Genomic DNA, 19,349 nt, shown 5'->3' with positions numbered 1-19,349 from the left:
TGTTGGAGACAGCTCCCAAATCTATGTGTTCATAGATTCTTTTGAGCATTTGACAAGTTTAATGCTAACCTTATGGCTAATTTAAAAAATAAATAAATAAAATAAATGGGAGGAGGCAGCTCTGTGGCTCATTGAATTAATAGCCAGACCCAGAGAAGGGAGGTCGTAGATCTAAATAGTCTCAGACACTTCCTAGCTGGGTGACCCTGGGCAAGTCACTTAACCCCCATTGCCCAGCCCTTACTACTCTTCTGCCTTGGAACCAATACTTGTATAGATTCTACAGCAGAAGGTATAGATTTAAAAAACAACATAGAGATTAAGTGACTTGCTAGGAAGAACTTGAGACCAGACCTGAACTCAGTTCTTCCTGACTCCAGGCCCAGCACTCTATCCACTGCACTACCTGGCTGCTTTGTTCCTTTGGCGACCACTTGCCATGTAGCTTTCACCTGTGGCCCCAAGAAGATGTAGCATGCGGAGCATCCACAGCTCAATAAAACTGTCTCAATGCATCGATGGGCTAAACCAGGTTGAGAGTAATGGATGGGGCTCAAACCCACCTGCAAGTTAGTGGGGATGTCTATCCCAAGCACACGGAGACTTCCCTAGGCAGAATGGAGGGTGAGAACCATTTGTTCCAACGGCCATGAAGGCAGCTGAAGCAGGTACCGCTTAGGGTCTGGTCATCCACTGCATCCAGGGCCATCACCAGCTCCCTCGACTTTGGTCTTGCTACTGAGCTTCCATGACTTTTGGCAGATAGGAGTGTGGCTGATGACTGCAGCTCTGCTTCACTTAAATGCAATTTTTTTTGCTTGAGTCAAAAGACATCATCCCTACCATGGATAAGAGAGAGATGTGGCTAGACGGTAGCACAATGAGGTGGATTTAGAAATGGGTTGGATGGCTGACCCCTACAGTATAGTCATTACTAGTTCTAAATGGTTTCTTGTCATCGTGGAAGGAGATCTCTCTTGAAATTTAACCATGCTGTTCAACATTGGAATCAATGATTGAAATAAATAAATAACGGGCTTATCAAAATGTAAGATGACAGAAAGGTGAGAGGGATAACTGCCACGTTGGATGGTCCAGAAAGATTCTGACAGGGTAGATCAGAGGTGTCAAACAAGGCTGGTGGCCCCTTTCCCTTTCCCTTCAACATTACTGAGAGAGCTGGAACCAGAATAAAATGTGATTAGAAAATATTTAATCAAATACAAAAGACCATATAGATAAAACCATCTTTTAAAAAAATGAAGTAAATATGTCTTGCAGGGATTCTTTTTTATAAATCCTTATTTCTTTCTTAGAATCAATATTATGTATTAGTTCCAAGGCAGAAGAGAAGTAAGGGCTAGACAACTGAGGTTAAATGATTTGGCCAGGGTCACACAGGAAGTGTCTGAGGCCAGCTCTGAAGCCAGGACCTCCCAATTTCAGGCCTAGTTTTCTATCCACTGAGCTACCTAGCTGCCCCCTTGCAGAGATTCTTTTATACAAATGGTTTCTATTGGAGTTGGACACAATTAGGGTAGAGTACTAGATGCAATCTATAAGATGAAATCTAACGACAAATGTAAAATTTTACACTTGAGCTCAAACAAGTCAACTTCAGTCGAATAAAAGAAGAGAGGGAAGGCTAGATAGTAGTTTAAAAATGTCTTTCAAACTCTAGGTATTTTATATGAACTTTAACCTCAAATTGAGTCAACAAGTGGGATGTGACAATGCTCGGTTGTTCTTGGATTGCACTGAGAGGTGTCCAGTAGCATGTGAGGGATAGTCCTGCATGTACTTTGTCCTTGTCAGACCCTGTCTGGGGTGTGGAATTCAGTTCTGGACACCACATTTTTATAAGAAGATTGAAAAATTGGAAGTGTCCAGAAGTGTGGTATGAGTATAGAAAAGGGCCTGAGATCTTGCCATATGGAGATCATTGGAAAGAACTAGGGATCTTGATTTATTTTAACTATTTAACTTCTGTGTTAGAAGGGGGAAAAGTTTTGTAAAGCTAATATGACATATAATGGACATTATAGATATAATATGTAAAAATCTTCTGTTAAATGTAGTATTGAATACCCATATCCTTACCTCTGCAAAGAAACGGGATATCTATTTTTTATGATGACTTTGTAGAATTGAGTTTCAATGATTTCATTGTTCTATTAATTTATATTGTTGTAGTCACTATCTATTGTTTTACTTACTAGTTCACGGTAAAAGGTCTGGATGGAGAGCGAACCCAACAGACAGGGGAAGTGGTCGTCATCATGGTGGTGGTGCTGATCATGTGGGTGGTTGAGATGGGATTATTCTGCCGTCAGTCTGGTATCAAAGATAACAACTCCAAAAATCCCAAGGAGAAGGGAAGGGAGCCAGAGCAGATCTCTTAAGATCAGTTGATGGGGGCCAGAAAAAAGTCACCATCCATTAACACCATTGACGTCTGAAAGAAAGAAATGGAGCCAAAAGAGATGAAAGGATTGAAAATGGTGATAGATAGGTGGTCAGCTTGCCAAGATAGGAGCCTACCCCCTTTCTTACAGCTGAAACAGAGGGAATAATTGGCATTCCTACACACTCAAACCTGCCTCCTATCCTCCTTTCTCACTATAAGCAGGGCCATGAGGGCTTGATAGGGAAAGTTTCCCTAGATCCAGAAAATGAGTGAAAAAAAGAAGTCTCTAGTGTTCCAGGTCCTCAGAGGAGTGATTGTCTAATCTTGTCCCATGAAGTTCAAGAAAATAAATGAACTACTTCACCTGTATTAGGACTGTCAACATCCTTGACTGCCTCCAATCCTAGCCTCTGTCCCCCAGGACTCCATTGGGGGCCTTTCTGTGGGCTCTAGGTAGGAGAGGAGGGACAGTTGGGGCTCAGGGACCAGGCACCAAGCTACACTAATCTAATGTCTCCCACAAAGCCCAAGGAGCCCCTTGGACATGATTATAAAAGGTTCTTGGAACAACAACAACAATTTATAAACATCCTTCTGCTTCTCTGTATTCATCACGTTCATTGTTTCTTCCAGTCACGTTCCATTACATTCTTGTGCCATAATTCAGTTAGCCATTCCTCAACTGGTGGGTAACTACGTTGTTTCTAAGAACCAGAGATTTTTAGCCTGGAAAGGAGATTTAGGAGGGACTTGATGCTTGGCTTCAGGCATTTAAAGGACTGGTTTATGGCAGAGGGAGTAGATATGTTCTGCTTTGACTTGGAGGGAGAATTAGAAGTACTAGATGGAAGTTGCAGAGAGACAAATGTTAATTTTGTAAAAAAAAGAAAGGCCTACATGAAATTATGAAAAGTGAAATGAAGGCTTAACTTCCCAAAAGAGATAGCCCAATTTAGAATGGACTGGGTTGCCTTTGTAGATAGTGAGTTCTCTTTCGCTGACATTATGCAAGCAAAGGTAGAGATTACTACTCGTCAGTCATGATCTAGAGGGGATTCCTGTTCAGGTATTGGTTGGATTTGATGGTCTTTGAGCTTCTTTCCTCCCTTCCGCTGTGATTGTCCAATTTCATGAATAATTTTGGGAGGAATGAGACAGGGGAATTTTAGGGTGCAAGATGATGGTGGAATAATAGTTTTTTGGGGGTTTTAGTGAGGCCTACGGTTTAACACACACTTTTGGGGTAGAGCTATAAGGCTTGGGAGTTGAGGCCAATAGGTTAAAGGAGACATTTACATACATTTTGAAATCCCCAAGAAGGAGGGCAGGGATGAGAGTAGATAAGAAGATCATAAGCTAGGTAGTGAACTCCTTGAAAAAGGGGGAAAAGAAGGTATGTTGAGGGGGCAGCTGGGTGGTTTAGTGGATTGAGAGCCAGGCCCAGAGATGGGAGGTCCTGGGTTCAAATTTGACCTCAGACACTTCCCAGCTGTGTGACCCTGGGCAAGTCACTTGACCCCCATTGCCTACCCTTACCACTCTTCTGCCTTGGAGCCAATACCCAGTATGGATTCCAAGATGGAAGGTAAGGGTTTAAAAAAAAAAAAAGATATGTTGACCTGAGGGCTGGCATGTCAGAGAGGTTAGGCAAGGCCAAATAAGAATGTCAGGTCTCTAGGAGTCTAAGGTGATGGAGAATATGAGGAAAACATTTTAGGATAAAGCGGAGTTTTTTAAAAATTTAATTTAATTTTTAAAAAATATTTTTCTGAATGCTATCCACATCCAGAGAAAGAACTGTGGGAGTAGAAACAGAAGGAAAACAACTGCTTGATCACATGCTTCAATGGGGATATGATTGGGGATGCAGACTCTAAACAATCACTCTATTACAAATACTAATAATATAGAAATAGGTCTTGATCGATGACACATGTAAAACTCAGTGGAATTAATTGCTCATTGGCTACAGGAAGGAGGTGGGAGGAGGAGAGGGAAAGAGCATGAATCATGTAACCATGGGAAAATACTCTAAATTAATTAATTTAAAACAATTAAACAACCTTAAAAAATAAAAAAATATTTTTCCATGTTTACATGATTCATTTTATTTCCCTCCCTTTTTCCTTCCCCCTCCCAGAGCCGACAAGCAATTCCACTGGGTTATACAATTGTTATCTCTTGATACCTATTTCCATATTATTCATTTTTGCTATAGAGCAATATTTTAAAGCCTTGAGAGAAATGTTTTCATTTGATGTGAACAAAAAGAATACCTCTAGCTTTGGGGAGAATGTAAGCTCTTTGGTTTACCAATCCTTTCTATCACAATTTAAGAGAGGGACAAGGACTAAGGCTGAAGCCCAGCAGCTATGATTCTGCTGGCAGTAGGAAGGATGCTTCATCTCTCAGATGACAAAGGCAAGAAAAACACAATAACAAAGGAGAGATGAAGTCCAGAAGTTCATGCATTAAGAAGGCTTTGGGTCCCAGGCCCTGACAAGAGCTGGGACTGCCACACTACATGCACGGCTGAATCCCTGGGCATGAGTGTCTCTGTCACTTCTCAGCCGTGGTGGTTCCCACCTATCTGAGATCTTCCTGGTCACAGTGGGTCTATTGCTGTGTTCTGGTTTCCAAGGACCCTCCCACCCTTGGCCCTGAGTGTTTTATGATTCTTGGGAAAGCTGTAATCAGAAATGACTCCCAGAAGAATTAGGGATAAAGATTATTTCTAAAAAAGCAGAATCACATCAGTATTCTCAGTGGATTTTTTCTTGAGATCATCTGGAATACCAAAGCCTCTTCAGCACCTGTTGTAGGTAGAGAAACACTTTCAACTGGAGACCAAGAAACAAAGAATGAGCAAAAAACAGCTTTTCCAGTGACTTAGGCAACACCTTCCTAACTCAGTTCATCAGATCATCACTGAACCAATGATAAACAGAAGCTTGTAGGATCTGTCCTGATATCATCAGAAATCTTGAAAGAGTAGACTTTTTAAAATGTTGAGATTGGGAGAGAAATGTAATCAACAGTCTTCTTTTCTTTTCTTTTCTTTTTTTTTTTAAACCTTTACTTTTCTGCCTTAGTAACAACTCTAAGATAGAAGGATAAGGGGTAAGCAAATAGGGTTAAGTGACTTACCAAGGATCACACAGCTAGGAAGTGACTAAGGTCAGATTTGAACCAAGGTCTTCCTGACTCCAAGCCTGGTACTCTATCCCACTGTGCCATCTAGCTGACTCTATTCTTATTTTCTAAAACAGTGAAAGGGAATACCCTTGTCAAACTATGGGCCAGTAAGTTTGACTGATTCTGGGCAAAACTAAAGAACAAAAAAATGAATGTAGAGGGAAATGGGTGACCAATAAAAGCTGGTATAGATCATCAAAAACAAGTCATTTCAGACTAACTTAATGTTTTTTTTTTTTGAAGGAGTTACTGGAATGCTAAGTTGAGGTGATTCTTTACCATATTTGGACTTTAGCAAAGCAATTGACAAAGTCATCTGTGGATCAGATGGAGAGTATGGGTCGGATTCTAACGTGTGTGTATATATACACACACACACACACACATATTAATTTAGAAGTGGGTAGAGGCAAGGAGTGATTAACGAATTAATGTCAACTTATTTGGAGATCTCTGGTGGAATGTGTCAGGGCTCTGTCACTGGTTGTGATCTGTTTAACATTTAAAATAAAAGTTAAGTACTTGACTGAAGGTATAGATGACAGGTTTCCCCAAGCTGTGGATGACACAAATCTAGGTAAAGTAGCTAATAGTTTGGATTAAAGAATTTGGATCCAAAAAGATCCTGATGGTCTGGCATAAAGTATCCATACTAGTAAGATAAAATGTAACAGAGAATGTAAAATCTCATATTTGGGTTAAAAATAATCAACTGTAATAGCTGCTAGGAAGAGATGAAGAAGGTTTTAGTGGATTGCAGGGTGCTATTAACAGCCAAAACAGTTAATATTGATTAGAGCAGCAGCTAGATGAGGCAGTGGGTTAGAGTGCTGGGCCCGAGTTGGGAAGTCCTGAGTTAGGGTCTTTAGTTGCGTGACCCTGGCCAAGTCACTTACCCTCTAAACTCAATTTCCTCATTTGTAAAAGGGACATAATGAGCATTTATCTCTCAGGATTGTTGTGAGGATCAAGTGAGATAAGATTTGTTAAGAACAGAGCTTAGAGAGCCTGGTAAATAATAGGCACTTAATAAAATGCTTGTTTCCTTCCTTCCCTACCTCTCAAAAATAGTTTAGTTCCTGCCACTATTACTTGGCTAAACACAAACTCCTCTGCTTGGCATTCATAATCTATTTTTATCTTTCTTTCCAGACTTACTTCATTGTGTTTTGTTCAGTTTCCAACCCTTTATGACCCCCATTTAGGGTTTCCTTTTTTTTAAAAATCCTTACCTTCCTTCTTCAAATCTATACTATGTATTGGTTCCAAGGCAGAAGGGCAGTAAGGGCTAGGCAATTTGGGGCTAAACAGCTTGGGCAGGGCCACAGAGCCAGGAAGTGTCTGAACCCAGGACCTCTTGTCTCTAGATCTCAATCCACTGAGCCACTTAGCTGCCTCCCATTTAGGGTTTTCTTGGTGCAGATATGGAATGGTTTGCCATTCTCTTTGCCAACTCATTTTACAGGTGAAGAACCTGAGGCAAAGAGGGTTCAGTGACTCCCCGAGTCTCCCAGCTAACAAAAGCAGATTTGTATGCAGGAAGGGTCTTCTTGACTCCAAGTCAATATACATTAGACTTTCTATACTTTCAGACTAGCCTACATGCCATTATCTAGAGTTGGCATTCTAATTCTTGCCTCTGAACCTGGGGGATGTTGTACCTTTCGGGTAACCTCAAGTCTTGGCTCATTATCCTAATTGTTAGTACTTTTTCTCTGCTCAAACTGTATTTATTTATTGGTGTGGAGGTTGAATTCTCAGAGTAGAACTAACTGTAAGCTGTGTGAGGGCAGGGACTTATTTTCCATTTTTGTTTTTGTATTCCTGCTTACCATAGTTCTTCACACATAGTAAATATTTAATAACTATACTTTGAGTTGAAACACAATCTTCATTAATAGAATCTAGAAAGGATATTGACCAAATAGAATGCATCCAGAAAAGGAAAGATGAGGGAGGCGAGAAGCCCAGGGATTACGCAATATGAGGATCTATCCAAGCCAACAGCTATTTGAAAAAGTATTTCAAGTTTAGGTCAGTGAAGTTTTCCATGGGAGGAGGGATTAGATAGGTTTTGCTTGGCATCAAAGGGAAGAATTATGACCAAATGGGCAGAAACTAGAGAGGCAAATTTCAACCTGATTCAAGGAAGAACTTCCTAACAATCAGCTGTTCAGTAGCAGGAATGGCACACCTGCTGAGGTAGTGATTAGGACTTCTCTAGATGCCTTCAAACAGAAGGTAAAATAATACCTGGTGACATGACAGAGCATTAATCCTTCACGTGCCCAGTTTCTCTGTATCATCTCTCTTTGAGATTTTCTGATCCTTTGACAAGAGATGCTAGAGACTGGCAAAGCAAATTGCAAATATTGAAAATTAGAAATTGAGAATAGTGAGGGTTACCTGTCAACTTATTTTATTTAAAATTCTAATATGGAAGAAAAAAAGAATTGAACAATAGACACGCTAAGGCAAGAGGTTACGTCTTATTATACAGCAACATTATTATATATACATATTGTTTCTCTGGGTTAAAAGCCTCAGCAGGATTTATAAGTATGAGTACAATGGAATGAACGAACACATGAAAACAGAATCTATGTTATACACAGAATGTTAAAATCTCTTTATGGAATAAACAAAATTAGGCAACAAATGGATAATTTCATCCACAGTGGCCAAGAAGTTTGCATTTATCACCAAGTCGATGTTTTTGTACAAACTGAAACAAGGATGATTTCCCCACTGTCCTCAAATAAGTTGTTCCCACCTTTAAACTTTCATTTATATTTTTCAACAAAAATTTACTAGGCACCTACTACGTGTGAAGCCCTATGCCAGGTGATATGGAAAATACATAATTTAGGCAACTCACAAATGCTTATAACCAGAGGGGAGTGAGGACAGGCATGTTTAAACAGCAGTGAAAGTTGGATGATTTTCACATAACTCAACATACACAGGCTTAACTTGTTTCTGAGGCAGCAGTGGTAGTACAATATAAAGAGAACCGCAGTGAGGACTCTGGTTCTTTTCACATTCTAACCTTAACTAGTTGTGTGACCTTGGGTAAGTCACATCCTCCCTCTCTTTGTATCTTTGTTTCCTTATTTATAAAATGAGGAGGGTTTGATAAGATATGGTCAAAGGCCTCTGTTGACTCTGAAATCCTAGGACATGTGGCCCACCTCAGATTTTTAGCAAAACATATTTGCTAAATTAACATCCACGAATAGGCTGCCTGCCCCTACTGCTGTGCAAATGCTGCCAGGTGTCATGGACCATTGAGTAATTATTAAATAAGAAAGCCATGCAGCTTGCACATATCAGGATATATGACTATGTAGTTCACTTCCCCCCCTTCTTTTCTTGGTCTGAACCTGTGGTTTTATTGCTATAGAGAATTTTGAGTGAAAACGCTTTCCCTACCAATGTTGATCAGCAAGGAGTCTCAGCTTTTTGAAGCAGAGAGGTCAACTTGCTTAGGGATTGCACAGCTGATATATCTTCAAGGTTCAGAGGCCAGCTCTCTCTCCACAGTCATGCTGTTTGTCTCATGCACTCATGATAAATTACCTCTTTTCTAAATCCTAGGGTCTCTTCTTCTGTTTGAGGGATCCTTCCAAAAGCTCTGACATTCTAGGATTCTCTAGTTCTCTGGATATGGGTCTGGAAAACTTTAATTCCTCGAAATAAAATTCTGGGTTTTGTACTCAACAGTCCCTCTGCAAGTGGTCTCTAAATAAAAATAATAATAAACCTTTTTATTAACCAAATAAAAAGTCATAGAATACAGGCCACAAAGGTGCTCATTCTGACTTACTTCTGAACCCAATTTTCCTTTAACTGGTTTGGTAACACAAGTAATCCTCCCTTCCCTGTATCCTTCAGTATCTTGATTACCAAAAAAAGAGAAAACTAGTCTTTCTAGCCAGGAATGAAAAGGTCTGCCCATTTGCTAACCCACCCTCCAGCCCAAATGGAGAAAAAACAATCATCCATCTTCCCTTTGATGCAGCCCATGTTCTTAAATTCTGGCTGCTTGCTGCTCATTCTTGTGACAGAACCTCAAAATGCAACCACTCTGTGTGCTTTATAACTAATCCTTGAAGATGAAGTTGGACGAAGACCATGAGAATTTTTTCTTTTTTTGTCTTTCATTTTTTTCCATTTTCACTTGTATGAAAATTCTATGTATCTAGGCAAAGGTTTATACACTTTTATTTTGCTTTTAATTCATGAAGAGAAATTAGAAATTATAAGGAGGTAGATTGTTGTTTGGCCTAAGAATTCTGACCACCTGAATTGTTCAACAATAGAGCACAGGCTGTGTGAATAGTGATGACCACTGGCCAGGGATACAGTGGAGGAAAATTTGTTCCATTTTTGTGGGAAATTATTGCCCTTTAGAATACCTGCCAACTAAAAATCCTATGACTTCCAGTCTGTTCCCTGACTGCCTGGACATGAGGTTAGCTGACCCAGTACTGAGGTGGGTGAGATCTTTACTAACTGGGACAGGTCTTGCTGACGTGCCCTTAAATTGATCGTGAAGACATGGTCTGTCCTCATCACATGTGACAACAAACTTGCAAGGAGGAATGGATGACAAATTCTAGCCAATTGTCCAGGAAGAGAATTGGGATAATGTTCATTCTTTTCCTCTACACCGTCTAAAGCATTTTATCTGTCTTACTTGGCAAGCTGGGGAGCAAATCTTTTCTAGTTAGCTACTATTGAGGGAGGCCATGTTGTAAGGAGAAAAGAGTAATTTGCTTAGAAACAGCTGCCTGGGTTCTGCTTTTTACTACACCTCTAACACCTAGGTTTTTTTCATCTGAAAATAAAATCAGACTAATGGCCTTTAAGGCCCCTTCTGGGGCAGCTAGGTGGCACAGTGGATAGAACACTGAGCCTGAAGTCAGGAAGATGGGTTCAGATCTGATCTCAGACACCTAGTAGTTGCATGACCTTGGGCGAGATAACTAATCTGTTTACCTCAATTTCTACATCTGTAAAATGGAGATAGTAATAGTACCTACCTCATCATGTTGTTGTGAAGATCAAATGAGAATTGTAAAGCTCTTAGTACGGTGTCAGGAACATCTATAAACATTAACTATTATTATTATTTAAGGATTCTATGGTAAGATGAAACTGAAGAGGCCATATCATATACATCAAGTAGTTTAAGTAAAGCTAAGGTGGCCCATTTAATACCAAGAATGCATGGCCTGTAATTCAAGTCATGCTACATAAGACTGCTCTAGAAGCATGTAACACAAAATAACATACACTTGGTCATGTTGTACAAGACAATGGAAAAAGTGGGATTAGTTCATCAGAGTCAGGTGGTGGGAAGACTGTATATTATGAGGGGACAAAGCCAAATCATAGTGAAGGGAAGGGAGTCTTTGCTAGGGTGTCAAGTGATTTTTCACTTTAGCCTTTATTGGCTCTTGTCTTGAAGAGGCTTCTCCTTCCTGCAACCTATAACAAGGAATGAACAAAGACAGACTTATGCGTGAAGCAGAGACCTAGGGTCAGAAGGCTCCCAGGTCTCTCTCTCTCTCTTTTATTTTTTTTAATTTTTAAATTTTAAATCCTTAACTTCTGTGTATTGGCTCCTAGTTAGAAGAGTGGTAAGGGTAGGCAATGGGGGTCAAGTGACTTGCCCAGGGTCACACAGCTGGGAAGTGTCTGAGGCCAGATTTGAACCTAGGACCTCCCGTCTCTAGGTCTGACTCTCAATCCACTGAGCTACCCAGCTGCCCCCCTCCCAGGTCTCTCTTAATCAGAGGCCAGAGTCCTCCAAAGAGCCTTTTCACCTCTCTCAAAAGAATTGTTTACATGAAGGACAATAGATGAAGCATAGATGAAGTCTAACACCAGAAAGGCAGGGGAGCAAACAAGAAGCTGGAAGGGAGCTCAGAGCTTTAGGAGATCCTAGAGATCATTTTAGTCCCCCACCAGGCTTTCCTCTCCTCATTGCCATTCCCCATCCCACCCTCACTGAAACGGAAAATTGAAGATCAAACAATTGGAAGTGATTTGTTCAAGCTCACACAGTTAGTTAATAAGAGTTGAGAAGAGAACCCAGGTTTCCTTTCTCCTAGCCTGTTAATGCTTTCTGTTCTGGCATCCTGAATCTTCTATTTCCCTCCTAGTGACCAGAAGGCAACCCTAGGCCCTTTCAAAAGCTGCAGAGAGATGAGCATGTTTTCCATTAGAAGGGACCAGCTGTATGAATAGGCACATCACTTCTCACATCTGAACTTCAGTTTTCTCTTCTGTTAGATTGTTACTTTTCACTAGCTGATCAAGCCTTCCAACCTCAATCTTCTAATTTCAAGGCTTCGCTAAAACTCATCCTTTTTTCTCTGAGAAGCAGGTGTAAGACCTTCAAAACAAAGTTAGAATTTGTACGTTTCTGATTAAGGGTGGGTGGGTAATCACGTGTTAACTTAAGTAAGCTAGGTCATTATTATAGGTGTCAGTGCTCAGTGTGAAGACTGAACATGGGGTCCATTGCTGTGGAAATTCAAAACATTTTCATTTACACATATGCAATAGTACTATTCATGATAGGACATCTTACTTCAAATGATTAGATTAGGCTTCCCAACAGATGTATAAATACAAAAAAGTTAACAAATTTGCTAACTGTTCTCTCCTGAAAGAAATTATCCCAAATAAGAAATAATAGTAAGTTAAATTAATCTAAATCAAACAGATCCCGAGAGCCTTGACAACCTTTTATGCTAGGATTTTTTTTTTTATACTGGGATTTGATACGGCTCAGCAAGCACTGGTGGCTTGGAAGAGAAAAAAAAATAACTCTTCTTGTACTAGTTCTCCGGAAGTGTCCCCAAACGGTCTTACCATTGAGCCCTTGGCTTACCCAAAGAGGGAGGAAGGAATGAAGCAGTTTTATGATTTACGTCAGGAAACCAACAACAATGGCTACCCTTGGAAAGCATTTGGGGGAAGTGCTTCATATGAAACTATGTCTTTCCTCTCCCAGCTCAGTGGCATCCCAATAACTTAAGAGAGTATCCTGCTTTGTCTATCTCAGGGAGGCCCATTTAATTTGTGGGCTACTTCATTTCAACCATCATTTATTAAATGATTAAATGGTTACCACACACCAGATACTGAAAGTTTTGTTTGGGCTGCTGTGACTTCCAGTGCACACCACCCTTGTGCTGCTACAGCCCTGTTGATTACTACTACCAAACCCGCCAATCCTGGGGTCCTTTAAAAGGGAATATTTGGTTCCTCCAAGCAGATTTTCAAAGGAAAGAACAGTGCCTCGAAGTACCTTTCACTTCTAAAATGGGCAAGGGGGTAGGGTTTAAATCAAAGTGAGGAACCTCATATGACCTTCCCCGATCAGTGCCTGTTGTTAGGGGAAATGTAAACACAAGCCTCTAGCTCTGTAGATATAGAAGTACACAACACATCCATCCATACATACATATATATATATTTATGTATAATAATATACACAACAGAACAGTGTAGTAGATCAAGGTGCCTTACACTTGGAAGCTGGCATTCTTGGACTTCTAAGTGAGCCTGAACAAAGGTTCAGCGTAGTACAGGACTAAAATCCTATTGAATAATGGGATATTCAAAAGGTATGCTGAAAAAGCCATTTTCTGTACAAATGTGCATTTTTTCCAAAGTGATTTAATCTCTCCAGATATCTGCCTCGAATCTGGGTATTGGGGTTAAGTTAAACTTACGCCTTCAAGCTTTATTCGTAAAAGCTGTCCCAGCGACACATTAATGAGTTATGGGGGAGGAGGACACTGCCCCTCCCTCAAAACACATGGCTACTCACTAGGCAATGAAAGGTTAAAAAGTAACCAATCTTACTTTTTTACCTTAATTAGAGAAGAACTGGTTTAATCTGGGTGCACTCGGTGATTTGCTACAGAACAGCATCGAGACATGGGACTTCCCTAAGAGAAGGATTTTGAGGTTTGCCAGCTCTCCATACCCACCCCCAGGCACAGAGTCATGATTAAATCTCACACTACATGCTACTTGGAGCCTCCTTGTAGTAGACTCTTCCCCACTCCCGCCCCTACTCCAACCAGAAGCACTTCATTTCAGGTAGGACTTAAATATTTAGAGCAGTGATTGGCAGTCTGGTCAGAATCCATTTCCAAGTGATGGTTTCCCACCAAGATTGAGTTGGAGAATTTCACATAGTGGATGTTCGGTAAATGAGGAAAGACAGACTCCCCCCTCCAATATCCCCTAACAGTATTCTGGATCCTGCACCATGCTGTACTGAGGAAAACCAGAAGCATCAAATACAGTTAAAAATCCAGAAGTTGTGTGTAAGGGACACACACCTCTCATCTTTAAAAGCAGCTTAAAATGTCCTTTTTGAGTCTTTGAAATGTAGGTTGTGTTTAGTCTTGATTAAGGCTTTTGGCTGTACAGGAAATTCCTCATTTTCCCCTCCTGGAAAATCCCCGAAGATAGATTTTCTTCTGCCCAGGGGGCCAAGTTGCATGTGTCACTTTAGCTGAGTTTTCCTTCACAGGAGACTAGCAAGGCTGGTGGTAGGTCCATTCTGTGCCTGAAACTGTACAGGGGGTGGCCCGTCTGTCCACTGGAGAACATGCATGGAAATGAAAGAAAATGGAATTTACAACCTGGAAAATGGAGAACATGCTGTTCTATGGCAAGAAGTAAATCATTGTTCCTATTTCCTGATCAGACCCCATCTGGAGCATTCTGTTCAGGTCTGAACACAAGCAGGTAAGGCTGATAAGGATGGGGAAAGGACTCAGAACCCAAGTTATATGATGATCAAATGAAAGAAACAGATGTTTAGCCTGGAGAAAAGAAAACTCAAGAGGATCACTGTGGTGGGGACAGGAGATTAGACTTGTAAGAGAAAGCTAGGACCAACTGATGGGGAATTACAGAAAGACAAATTTAAATTTAATATGAATTATTTTCTAACAATCAAGGCTATCCAGTAAAAAATAGAATGGGCCTCTTTTTGAAGCAGATGTGAGCTCTCTCGTACTAAAGGCATTCAGGCAGATAGTAGCCTTTCAATGCAGGGAAATGGTGCAGTAGATGGTGTGGAGCCTGGGGTCTGGAAGACCTGGATTAAAATATGATCTCGGACACTTTTATTAGCTATATGACTCTTGGCAAGTCACTAAACCTTTCTCTGCCTCAGTTTCCTTGATGTAAAATAGTGATAATAACAATATTTACCTTGCAGAGCTGTGAGGATCAAATGAGATATTTGCAAAGTGCCTGGTAGATAGTAGGCGCTAGCTATATAAATGCTTACTCTCTTCTCTTTCCCTTTTCAAGATACTATAGAACAGTGATGGCAAACCTTATAGAGGCTGAGTGCCCAAAAGCACCTTGAAGGTGCATGTGAGCCCCTGCCATACTCCAGACAGGGAAGGGAAGAAGGGCTCCCATTGGGTTGCTGAGCAGAAGAGTGGGTGATGTGAGAAATGTCCTCAGGTGCAGTGAAGAGGGGGAAGGGAGCAGTCCTCTCTGGCACATGTGCCATAGGTTTGCCTACATGGCTATAGAGAATTCTAATATTGGGAGATTAGGTGGACTAGATGACCATTTGCTGCACTGAGATTCTATGATTATATATACAAAGATGGTATTACCAATTAGAAGTCAGCCATAGGAAGGTGCTTAAAGCTGGTTTTCTTGGGGCAGGGATATCTTCTGGCTAATATGTTATGAAAGAAAGGGAGTTTCCCAAGGGGCTAGACTAGGTATATAGGAAGGGAGGTTGAGGCTAACTAGTCTAATAATTATGACAATGTCAGCTAAGACATTTGACAACTGGTCAAAAAAAAAAATCATTCTCTACCACAGAGACATGGCTGATTTAGTAGGAAATGCTATACACCCCCCCTGGCCCCTGTTGCTCACCGTGATCAGGTTGTGTTCTGGAAGGCTACAAGCTTCAATGTGATCCTGGAGAAGCTGCTGGGAGAAGTTCTGGTGCATCTGGGCAGCTTCATGAGCATCCATTGCATTCCCACAAGCTTTATTCAGGTCTGGAAAAAAGAATAACACTCAAGGCCATCCAGAAGATTAAATAAGGAACTGTCAGCCAAGTTTAGGCTGGTGTGATCTCCTTCTACAAGACTTCTTTGGAGATTCTGGCTCATGGGTTTGCTCTCTTGTCTGCTCTCCTATAGAACTTATCTATTGCTCTTTATTTAACTTTATAAATGTAGGCTAAATGTTTTGTTCCACGTATCTCCTAACTTCCTAATTAGCAATTAACAATAACAGCTGACATTCCTATAATGCCTCATGGTTACAAGAACATTTTCACATGCTGTATCTTAGGGAGGCAGTGTGGCAAAGTAGAAAAACAAATGGATTTATAGTCAGTTCAAATGCCACCCCTCACACCTATGTGATCTTGGGCAAATCACAAATTTCCCTGGGCTTCAGTTTCTTCATTTACAAAATGGCGGGGATTGGGGTGGAAAGAGGAGTGTTGAGTTGTACTATATGCCCTCTAAAATTCCTTTCAGCTCTAAATCTATGATCACATGAGCCTCAGAAAAATTCTAGGAGGTGGGAAACAACAGCTTCCATTGTTATAGTTTTGTAGTATATAAAATACTTTCTTCACAATAGTTTTACGAGGCATATAGTGCAAATGTCATTACTTCTCATTCACAGAGAGAAAACAGATAACTACAGAGGTTGTGCCTTCCCCAAGATCACTGCTAGAACTTAAAGTCAGATCTCCTATCTCCAAAAGGAGTGCTCTCTTCAATCCACCACAGGTAACCCAACTAGAATGTGAAGCATTTTGAAAACAGCAATCATATTCTGGGGACATATTTTGCAAGAAGCAGTATGGCAGAGTTCAACTCTTGTGGTTACATCACTAAATAACTATGATTTGACCAAGTCCTCTTACCTCCTTGAGTCTTCGTTTCATTATCTATAAAATGGGGATAATAGTTTCTACTCCTGCCTCCACCAAAGGGCTGTTTTGACCATCTAATAAGATGTGGGGGAAAATGCTCTTAATTGTGTGTAAGATAAATGAATTATTATTGCTTAACATGAATCCTCTGTCTCATTCTCTTACACTCTCCTCACAAAGCACTAAATTTGGCATAAGGTGGATCTACATGTAGTACATTTATAATAACATGGCCATACCTAGAAATAAGTCAAGTGGAATAGGGCCAACATTTTAGTATACTGGATTCATGGAGTAGTACTAGATTTTCTAGGGTGGGGGTTGGAGGAAGGACATGAATGGATAAAGGAAAAGTTCAGTTGATGATCTTTTTAAGAAAATCAAAATGTTTTGCTAACTTTTGGCTAGTGATTTTAAATAGGTAAGACTTTGTTTTTTTTCCCTTCAGAACAATTCTTCGTTCAATTAACATCCTATCTTGTAGTAGAAGAGAAACTTATTTTCAAACTGCCCCGTTTTAAAAATTTATTAATTCTTTCTTGTTAACCAATTCTCCAAGCTCTGAGAATCAGGAACCCAGTCCAATGTTACACAACATAATTCATATTGTAATGGTAAACCAAGGCTTTTCAGTTTTATATCTAACTTGCTCTGTGATACTGAGTGGGTCTCTTCCCTTCTCAGTTTTCTTATCTATAAAATGAGGGGGTTGAACCAGCTCTGGCATGAAAACAAAACATTTTTCATCTTATTTTTGTTGATATCTTTTTAAAATGTATTTGTTTCCAAATACACATGCCTTTCCTTCACATTCCCCAGCAAGTTATTTCTTGTGACAATGATTAAGAGAGGAAAAAAAGCTCATCAAAACTAATGATTAGGGGGCAGCGGGGTGGCTCAATGGATTGAGAGCCAGGCCTAGAGACGGGAGGTCCTAGGTTCAAATTTGGCCTCAGACACTTCCCAGCTGTGTGACCCTGGGCAAGTCACTTGACCCCCATTGCCTAGCCCTTACCACTCTTCTGCCCTGGAGCCAATACACAGTATTGACTCCAGGATGGAAGGTGAGGGTTTTAAAAACAAAACAAAAAAAATAAAAAAACAACAACTAATGATTAATATACTGACTGTACCTGACAGTATACACACCCACCCAATGTATATTTCATACTCCTATAGTGTTTTCCAACAGTGCTCTTCAGACAAGTTTGTCTGATTTGCATTTATCTAATGATATCTCTGTCATATTAGGTAAGTGGTACATTTTTCAGATAAACATATGAAGACCAGGGAAGTTAAGTATTTGCCCAGAGGGTCACAGTTATAAACAGAACCAGGACTTGAAACTAGGTCTTTTTCCTGATTACCATACTGCCTCTTGATAACTATATTGTTAAGTCTGATTCTGACTTCTATAGCCATGATTTCCAAATTCAAATCTAAAACAGATACTCTTCATAATGTAATGAGGAGATAGAACATTAAAAAAACACAGAAAAAGGTATTTTAAAAAGGCAAACATTTTATGTGCTAAATAAGGAATTGTTTAAAAATGAAACTAAGACACTTCAGGTAGATTCTTTTGAGTAAGCAAACAGGATAACTAGAGCTTCTATCTGTGTCCCTTTGGATTCCACAGGGAGAAATGCCTGATTAGATGATGCTTTCTTCTAAAGCTTTCTTAATATACTCTAGCAGATTTGGGCATTCAGGGCAACTAACACCATTTCCAGAGCTTTTCCCAAGTCTTCTTTGTTTTCATGGGTATGGATGAAAAAATGTTCCATTTTTGATGTGGCAAGTGAGCACAATTTTATAGACAGAAGCCATAATCACAGCCTCTTTCCAAGGCTTTAACCTGTGGGGCCCAGGCTTGCAGAAAAGAAAAGAGGGTTTTTAGGGTTAAAATGAGCTCATGCTATTTAAGTCTCCTAGGGCTTAAGATTTCTTTTTGGTAAGATTTTTTATGGTATCTATCAGTTGGCTGGGTCTTGCCCTCTGTCTGGCCCTCAGAAAGAAGGGCCAGACTCTAGTTAAAAAGATGGCTTGGGTGACAGTGAGGTGGCTCAGTGGATTGAGAGGCAGGCGTGAAGATGGAAAGTCCTGGGTTCAAATCTGACCTTAAGCACTAGTTGTGTGACCCATGGCAAATCTCTTAACCCTATCCTTGCCTAATGTGTACCATTCTTCTGCCAAGCAACCAATATTTAGTATTGATTCTAAGATGGAAGATAAGGGTTTAAAAAAAAATGATTTGCCAGGAAACAACTGAGTAGGGAAAACAAGGCATCAAGGCTAAACATTCACATAAACTGACATAGGTGGGAAAATGCTCGACCAAAATTGAGTTCCAGGCTGACTGCATGGTGAGGGTATCCTAATGGCAATAGGAACAGAATGCCCATTAAGAGACTACATTTGGCCCCCCAAAAGACTAAGCTTTATCATAGGGCCAAAATGTCTTCCAGTCTTCAAAACTGAGCCCAGCACTACAAAGTGCAAGAAACACAAAGAAAGTCCTTCCTTAGGAGGGGCACCTGAAGCTGCAGGGAAAAGCTGTGACTTCAACAGAAACCAAAGCAAGGGACAGAGTGTAGGAGGGAAAAGAATGGTGTCACCTTTGCTTCCCAGTGAAGACTTTATATTCACATCTCTATATTTTGTTGTTCAGTCTTGTCAACTCTTTGTGACCCCATTTGAAGTTTTCTTGGCAAAGATATTGAAGTAGTTTGACATTTCCTTTTCTAGCTCATTTTGCAGAATAGGAAACTGAGGCAAGCAGAA

At 40.3% G+C, this 19,349-nt stretch overlaps 1 protein-coding gene across 1 annotated transcript in view; it reads right to left on the bottom strand.

Moving 5' to 3' along the window:
• Positions 1–13,071: 13,071 nt before the first annotated feature.
• MAU2 (MAU2 sister chromatid cohesion factor) overlaps positions 13,072–19,349 on the bottom strand; it is a 77,724-nt gene continuing 71,446 nt past the window's right edge. Inside the window, exons 18-19 of the mRNA XM_044671473.1 lie at positions 15,545–15,672; positions 13,072–14,234 (exon numbers count right to left, since the gene is read on the bottom strand). Coding sequence (XP_044527408.1) covers positions 14,160–14,234; positions 15,545–15,672 — 203 coding nt within the window. The 3' untranslated portion in view covers positions 13,072–14,159. The remainder of the gene's footprint in view (positions 14,235–15,544; positions 15,673–19,349) is intronic.

This window comes from Gracilinanus agilis, chromosome 1 (assembly GCF_016433145.1).
Source record: "Gracilinanus agilis isolate LMUSP501 chromosome 1, AgileGrace, whole genome shotgun sequence".
NCBI lineage: Eukaryota > Metazoa > Chordata > Mammalia > Didelphimorphia > Didelphidae > Gracilinanus > Gracilinanus agilis.
Note: the sequence above shows the minus strand (reverse complement) of the source record. Positions and strands in the feature narration are given on the sequence as shown.